Source organism: Lactuca serriola, chromosome 9 (assembly GCF_051521515.1).
Source record: "Lactuca serriola cultivar US96UC23 chromosome 9, Lser_US96UC23_V15, whole genome shotgun sequence".
Classification (NCBI taxonomy): domain Eukaryota; kingdom Viridiplantae; phylum Streptophyta; class Magnoliopsida; order Asterales; family Asteraceae; genus Lactuca; species Lactuca serriola.
This window is the reverse complement of record NC_136416.1, coordinates 191,230,875-191,239,972: the sequence shown is the minus strand read 5'-3', so window position 1 is coordinate 191,239,972 and position 9,098 is coordinate 191,230,875. Positions and strand designations below refer to the sequence as shown.

General features: G+C 32.5%; 1 protein-coding gene across 1 annotated transcript; it reads right to left on the bottom strand.

Moving 5' to 3' along the window:
* Positions 1-3,590: 3,590 nt before the first annotated feature.
* LOC145074942 (uncharacterized) lies at positions 3,591-6,761 on the bottom strand. Its single transcript, XM_079021258.1, has 5 exons — positions 6,626-6,761; positions 6,228-6,370; positions 5,979-6,108; positions 5,677-5,868; positions 3,591-4,075 (listed from the first exon to the last, which is right to left on the bottom strand). Exons 1-5 carry the CDS (start codon positions 6,671-6,673, stop codon positions 3,869-3,871), a joined length of 720 nt encoding a protein of 239 aa, XP_078877384.1. The 5' UTR covers positions 6,674-6,761; the 3' UTR covers positions 3,591-3,868.
* Between the last annotated feature and the right edge of the window lie 2,337 nt (positions 6,762-9,098).

Below are 9,098 nucleotides of genomic sequence, written 5' to 3'. Positions count from 1 at the left end.
GAATTGCAATCTTTTAGTGTGTTTTGACTGGATATTTTGGACACTCTCATCATGGCATTCATTTATCCTTCCTTGCATAATCGAAGTTATCCCTTTGTTTTAAAAGCATCTAACATAGATATGGACCAACTTTCTTTAACGTCACACTTGACATCCGGTTCTTCCTCCCAAGATTTCATGATCCTTATTTCTTCATTTGTATTTAGCAAAAGGCTGAGGTTTCTTTATTTTGATCATTAGATATATTATCCTTTCTTTGGGTTTTCTAAGAACTCACATGAGCATCACCATCTTTGGTTTAGATAATCAACAAAATAATTTTAATTTTAATCTAAGACAATATATTTTTTATTTTATACGAATATATCAGCATATTTTTATTTTTAAGCAAAACATCAATGTTGGTTATAGACAATGTCATAGAACTCGCTACTCGGTACCAGTTCAGCCGATTGTCGAGTAGCGAGTACTCAGATTCGGTATTGCATATAAAAATATTTTTAGGGAAATTATATATGTCAGAATCATAAATTAATCGAAACATATAACAAAATTAGATACCTATGAATACATACAAAATGAAAAACACATAATGCTCTTATTTCGTGAATAATTACTGAAAATTTAAGATATGTATGTAGTAATATTCACATATGTGTGTGTTAAATAATAAATTATTAAGCATATTATATATATTAAACACTGAGTTGGTCGAGTTTTGCAACGTCGTTTGCTTCAGTAAGGGGCTGATCGGGGAGTACTCGAATTTTGTAACTCGCCTCAGTAAGGAGCCGAGTAGGGAGTATTCGGCCAAGTAATCGGCCAACTCAACGAGTTTTACAACATTGGTTATAGATACATTTTAATGGTAGATAATGTTTTTGATAGAAAGATGTTTTGAAAATAAACTAATCGTTATAGTGAAACTATTTGTTAAACTAAAGAAATAGTCACTTTGAAACAATATATCGGATCGAAACCAATCACAATAATATTGTAAACCGAAAAAAATATTCGTCATCCTTCACATTTTATATACAATGTAATATTACATAATTCTATTAACTAGACCTCGAATTTCATTAGTTACCCCTCATAGGGATTTTTAAAAAATCAAATAAAACGTTTAGTTCACCAACTCCAAATCATAAAAAAAATCTCATGAACACCTAATTTTATAGAGCAAATGGGAGAAATTATTTTCTATATTCTTTTTGACATTAAGGTAAAAATATACAATAAACTTTAGGATTGGACAATTAACACCTCCGAATCCATAATTAAATCCAATATGATTTGCAATCACTATATACAAGACTCACTTACTTTCATAATATGGTTTTCTTTTATTTTTATTTGAAAAGCTACTACATTTCATATTTTATGTGGCCTTAAATTATTTTTTCTTAGTTATTTGATCTGGATATCATTTCAAAAATAACGTCAAAGTTAGATTCTGTTGTCTTATAAATGTATTTTTTTGGAACATAGCATTTTTATAAAAAAGAATTGTCGCCGAAAGAAACTAATCACAGTCGCTGCTTTGCGCGGGTAGACGGCTAGTATATATATATATATATATATATATATATATATATATATATATATATATATATATATATATATATATATATATATATATAATAGACTCACACCAAAAAGAATACATGTAACATATTGCAAAATTTTCTACCGAGCAGGTCAACTAACTTATATAAATGAGGTTAGATTTTAATGTTGAAAAGTTGTGTCTAAATTATCATGAGGAAAGTATGGTCAAACAGTTGGAAGCTATGAAGAAGAAACCTAAAACCAATGTAAGGACTAAAGCATTGTTCTATCTTCATGAAGAAAACGAGTATGATTTAAAGATGAAGGATTTAATTGATGAAGTTATGGAAAGTATAAAGTATAAAGAAGCTGAGAACTCTGGACTTTTTGTGGCAAACTATAGGTCGAGCTAAAGATGGGTCAGGGTGTATATAGCTTGATGCTTGTTAAGTTTCTTTTGATGCCATTTGATGTTTTTGTCATTTGTACTTGATTGTTGCGTTTTAAAAACATCCGTATTATATGCAACTTTCTTAACTAATTATGTTATACTCTGTTGGTATTATATAAAGTAAAACATATGTATTTTGTGTGGTATTGTTATTTATGTACTTTGTTTGACAAATGGTGTGGAAAATATGTATGTTTTTGTATGTACAGAAAATTGCCAAATTTGGTCCTTGTAGTTTTCCGATTTTTATTTTTTATTTTTTATTTTTTATTTTTTATTTTTATTATTGCAAACTAAGATGAAAAGGCATGTGAAAATACAAATATACCTTACATGAGGACCAAATCCACAATAGACATCGTCATTAAATATCAAATTCTTAAGTATGAAAGTTTTTGGACCCAATCCAAAAAAAATCGCAAACCACATGGACCAATTTGTAATTTTCTCTTTATTTGATTAAAGATACTAATGGTATATTATAAAGTAGGTGTATATCCATTATTGTTAATTTTTTTTATCAGATACATATTTTAAAATAAATATATTATTGGAATTTTAATTATAATTAATAATACTTACATTAAATTATTGACATTTTTATTTATATTATAAAATAAATACATATTAATATCATATTGTTTTATGACATATATTTACATTTGGTATGTGAATTTTTTTTAGGAACAACTAAGTGGTTTACATGTGAATAAAACTAATGAATAATGACTTTTAAGGATAATAACTTTAGATTTTGTATATATATTTAATTATTAAGTTTATTTTTGTGCTGGATCTACAATTAAACTTATTCAAATTATTCAAAAAGAAAAAATCAACTATTGTCTCTTTGATTATTTTGTCATACCCTTGTACACCTTTATGTTTCAATATAATGAAACTATTAAAAATTTCAATTTTTGGGACCCTGCCTGTAAATCTATTACTTAAATGTTTGTTCATTGATTAAAAATGACTATTTAAAACTGTCAATACGAGGGTAATTTCAGTTGGGTGGACATTTTGACAGATCGAAAAGTTAACATAATACGTTGAATACACCATCTTGTAAAACTACTATTAATTTGTCGACTACTACCACCATTTGGAAAATATTGGTTCCGGTACTCAAATTGGAGTTACACCATATATGTACCCATAACTATGTCTCATATCTATGAGTTGCATGTATAAAGTGGTGTTTAATGGGTTGAGAATGATGGGGTACATGGTTATGTCATTAAGGAGTCAGATAATTTCATCATAATACACAACCACATAGAGGGTCGGTCGTGTGTTGTCTCCGGTAATACATAATTTGGATTATGATAAGGGGAACTAGTTCTAACGTGAAACCATTGTTCCTCCATAGCATGAGATAATCCATTAAAGAATATGCACCTGCCCCCCCCCCCCCCCCCCCCCCTCAAAATTATGGTTTTGGTTTGAAGGTTTGGGGGCTTATGCATTACAAGTAGCCGATGACACGGTTAGTTCCAATAAGTCAACTATTTTACCACAAAGTGGTTTCTTCAAAAGAGGAAGAATTATGGATGGTTGTTATGATAAAAGAGGTGGAATCTTTGCATAATTAAGAACAAGAGCTTTGTTCACTTATTTAGCTAAAGAAAACGCAACTAGGTTCTAGGCGCGATATAACATTTCTATACACACCATTTTAATGTCAAATAGTTCGAGAGGGTTACACATCACATAATTGAAATGATATCAACAACTTAACAGAAATAAAAAGAAACTGATTTTACAAACAATACACACACCCTTTTAGCATCAAATATACCAAATCATTGATTCCTAAGATGGTGTTTCTGTTTATTATTACCTCAATTATGATTGCGCTCAAGCTCATAAATAACGGTTCATCCAGGCTTGGAAACGAGACCATGCCACGTCAGCTGTACCAGTTATGTCTTCGTCAATCATCCCTAAACTCTTTCTCCTTTTCTCACCTTCAGGAGAAGTGTTCATAAATGCATGTGACACTCCATGATATAAATGTACCTCATATTGCTTTCCTGACGCCTTTAGTTTTTCTTCCAGAGCTTTCGCAGTCTACAAAACAAGCCCAAAATTAACTTATAATATTACAAAGAAAATATAAATAGTTGAGGACAAATTTGTAAAAACTTGTATTTAGTAGAAAGTTTCATATATGACTTTTTTTTTTTATCGTGTGATCATTTACAATTTCAATTTATATCATATCTACATAAAAACTTTATTAGTATTATTATTCAGCATGACTTCTAGAAAGAACAATTGTCAAAATTTTCATATTAAGACTACTGATAGGGTACACACACAAAAAAAAAGTTGCTTGCTTGTACAATAGTTACTCCAAACAAACACCCATACACCACTAGATGAAGGAAAAAACAACAAAGAAACAACCCCTAAGTGTTGTTTCTATTTGATTTAATGGTAAATGAACTTAATAGGGACATACATCAAGGCAGTTTTTATAAGCTTTTATATGAAAAATCATTGCTTTACTTTTTTTTTCTTTAAGAAAATACTAAAAACTTTTCAAAAAACATTTTTTTTAGAATGTATCATAATTTGTGGCTATGAAACAAAGTTTGATAACCATTAGATGTTAGAATGGTTTGATTTTTGACTAAAACCAACACTGAACCAAAATTTTTGGTTTTTGATTTTGGAAATACCAAACTATCGATTTTTTTTGTCGGTTTCTTGTTTTCCTGTAAAGCTTTAGGGTTGCGGTGTTCTTGTAACCATATACATTGTTAATAAACTTTCACCATCATGCTTAAACTTCAATATATTTCATGAATATCTTTACAAAACTAGTATATCATACTTGAGTCTAAAACACATTGGTGGTTAACAGGGTTTGTAAAAAAAATAAAAAGAAAATTGCAAGCGAAAAAGGTCCAAAAATGACAAAAAAAAAATCAAACTGTTTTAGAAAACCAATATTTTCGTTTTTGTTTTTCGTAAAAATCAAAAAGTTTCTGGTTAATGTGGTTTTTTATATAAAGAGTAGAAAAAAAAAATAATGTATTCTAAAAAAACCAAAAATTCAAAGTCAAAAACCGAAATAACAGATCCTTTCTCACATTTAGTGGTTAACGAAGTTTGTTCCATGGGTAGAAATTATATTGTATATTGAAAAAAAAATGTTTTCATAAAAAAAGATGTTTTTAAAAGTTTTTCTTGGTATGATTTTTTTTAAAAGAAATTTGAATGGTTCTAAAAGAAAAAAAATAAAGTGAGGGCTTTTCTAAAAGAAAAAAAAACATAATAGCGGATTTTCAATAAAAGCTTGATATTATAGGGGTTTTTTCTAAATATTCCCCTTTCTTTTAGACTTAAATATATAAAGTAGGTCTTAATAAGTTAAGTGAGTGAAGGGAACATAATCCATTTACACATCCTTTTTACCTTTTTACCCTTCAACATCACTTCTTTATTACTATGAGCATGAGGTATATGGGTTGTTCGTCGCTATTGTCATTTGTAGTTTATATTAGTTCTAAACAAAACGTGATTCAGTCATTTACCATCATTCATACCACCTGTTACGTTTTTACTTCTTTGCTCTTTCACTCACATGTTTTCTACTACGAACTATGTGCCTTCTTTTTAGCTATTCTCATTTTTATTCATCATAAAATTGAGATAAAAGGTACCTTTTTGTCCGAAAATCCAGCAATATTGTCAAGTTCACCGAAATGAGCTTGTACAGGTGCTTTGACTTTAGCAGGATCTGCAAAGTGAAGAGGAGGAACTCCATAAAATGATACAGCAGTAACAACATCAGCGACACAAACGGAACTTGCAATAGCAAGAGCACCACCCATGCCAAATCCAGTCACACCAACCTATATCAAATCATCAATCACCACATTAAAATCAACTAAAAACTACAATATTTGCTATTTCATGCATTAATATCGAGTAAAATACTAAAACTATTGGTGTATTTAGAAACCTTCCGTGAGCCGTTGCACTTGAGCCAGTTAACCGAAGCTTGGATGTCCTTTAACGCACATGGCCAATCAAGACAATCCATCAAATGTTTTGCTTCTACAGCATCATGACCAAATTTTCCATGGTATAAACTGAAATCATGGAAGGGTATCATTCGTTAATTATAAAAACGGAGATCAGAGTTGAATTAGTTAAGTTTATGATGAGATGTTATGTACTACAAGCCTAGAAGTAAGGTTTGATAGTTTACTCGGGTATAAGTACTTTGTAGCCAGATTCAATTTTAGAAATTCTGAGTGCATGGCTCTTGATCTCAAAATCAACTCCCCACCACTCATGAAGAACAACGATTCCAGGTGCGTCTTCTTTGCCAACCAAATATGCATCAAATATCTGCAATGAATAGATGTGTAGCTTCAAAGTTAACAAATCATCTTTCTCAAAATCGATGTTTACACAAAGCAAAACATCGAATTTCTCTCCATTTCAGCTTTCTCCTGACATTTCCATTTTTTTTTTTTTCCTAACTATAATAAACAAAAACGAATACATATACAAATGTATAAACGCCAAAAGAAAACTACTGGATTTCTAATCAACATGGAACAAAGGGCATTTCAGTAGGTAAAGGAAATATGAAAAACTCACAATATCGTCCCTGTGAATACGAATCTTCTTGAACTCGGAAGTAGCCATGGATGGAAGGCGAGCAAAAGAGTGAGTGAGAGTTCTGGTTTGGAGTAGAGGAATTTTAAATATTGAAGGGTACTCCTAAATGCACGAGTAATTTGTGTTTTGTGTAAAACTATAAACGTGTAATCAATTTAACTTGTCAAGCCCCTGCCAATTATTCTATCTTTGTAGGGCCGTAACGAGAAAATTGATAACATACCAAAATAAGAATTGACTATAAATTTTGTTTCTTAATTGATTCATCCAGAGGCAGATTTTAAGGTACAAAATCCAGTTTAAGTTGATGAAGTCATAAAGGTTCTGACATTTTGGTAGTGTAACCGAGGCAAATTTTAAAGACGAAATCCAATTTATGTGGGGTAGAATTATAACATCTATTTTCTTGACTGATCAACTAAAGACTTCCGGAGTTTGAGATTAAGGTTTCGGGAAAACTGAGGCCGTGACACGGGTTGAAAGGTATCGCGATGTAGACACGTCATTCAAGTTGCAGCGCAGTTAAGAAGTGTATGCTGATGCGGTGGCGCTTCAAAACCCTAGGTCTAGGGCCTTGGGCCCTATTTAAGGAACTTGATGTGAGGGTTTGCTCATTTTCCTCTAGCCTCCACCTTTAGAAAGCCCTAACCTTGAAACCCTAGCCTCTTTAATCCCTCTTTGTTGTTCTTGAGGTATCTTGGTGGAACTTGAGGAAGACGCAAGTGATTGGTGTTGTCAAGAAGCTAGATCCATAAGCATTTAACCTTCTAATTATAATATGCATCTTTGTAATTTCTCAAGTTCAAGCTTTATGCATCCTTCTTTGTAGATCTAAATTTTTATGTTTGGTCCCTTTATTGATGTTTAGTTGGAGTTTGGAAAACTCCAGATCCAAAGGTTGCATCTTGATTACTTTGAACCCATGGTGGTAGAGAGAAGATATTTTTTTTATCTTGCTATTTGGTTCATGCATAACGATTGTAGCATTTGTCCCCATTCATAACCTACATTGAGTATTGTGTGTTTTGAGGCATGCAAATAGATAAAGTTGGAAACATTATCCATCAAGTCGATATTTTGATATTATCCAGAGAGTTAGAACCTTAATCTCAAAGGGTTAAGCGCTTAACGAACTTGGATTCTACTAGAGCTAGCACGACACGACCAAGGAGGGTCTGTGATGTGGTGTCGTGTTTGGATCGCGACTGTTTTATCTGATAGTGACCGCGATGCGGCTATGGAGCTAGTTATGACGCGAAGGATGTTGACCATTGACCATAGATGTTAAATGTGACTTGAGCATTTGGAGCATTCTCATGGAGCATTTGAGTTCAATGGAGCATTTAGAACTCAATAGAGCACTTGAGGTTCATGGAGCATGTGACAAAGAAACGGATCATCTAAGAAGGGAATGGATTAGCAGGCAAAGGAACAGATCAAGTGACAAAGGAATGGATCTTCTAAACGGGGCTAAGGAGCAACTTAGAGCAACTTGGACTAACATGGAGCAACATTGTAACATCCATAAAATTCATGAAAAAATTAAACTTTTAAAACAACCCATAAATCCTCATTGTTCACAAAATAGTTTCAAAACATTTCAATATCAGAGTTTGCCCAAAATCATAAAAACAAAACACGAGGAGGTGCACAATCACGCCTTCACCTTCCCGCGATCCTCTGATGTACGTGAAACATAATCCAAAACTGTAAGCCCAAATCTTAGTGAGTTCCCCCAAAATACCAAAACACACACAAATATCACATAAACTAAAAACAGTGTACTATGGGTTCGATCAACCATCGCGTTGGAATACCCCAGGCCCCACAACCATCTAGTTGGAATGTCAACATACTTTGGGTCCAGTTAACCATCAGGTTGGAATACCCCAGACCCCTCAACCATCGGGTTAAAATGCCAACATACTATGCGTCTAATCATCATCGGGATGGAATACCCTCGGGCCCATTCAACCACCGGGTTGGAATGCACTGGTCTGTTGGCTCACGCACAAAGCAGTAAAGCCTCAATCATCAGCCAAACATATGCACATGTAACATCCAAAAATATGGTCCCGAAAATTTCATTTTTAAAATAGATAAAATAATATTTCAAATATCATTCATACATCTCAATCAAAATCCAAGTATCAAATGTCATAAAAATCAGAGTAAGTATCATATGTGGAATCCCAATGGTGTGTGCAAGGAAGTCACCCCAAGCTCTTCCCCTTGCCACAAGAAGTACCTGAAACATAAACTGAAAATCGTAAGCACAAAGCTTAGTCAGTTCCCCAAGTTACCACATATCACATATACATAAATCACATATTGGGCCCCCGCCCTTCATTGGGCCTCGCCCAACATCAAGCCCCACCCAGTATACAGATCTATTATTCTCAAGCCTAGCCTGTCACTGGGCCTCGCCCGTTATACACATGCAATTTATATC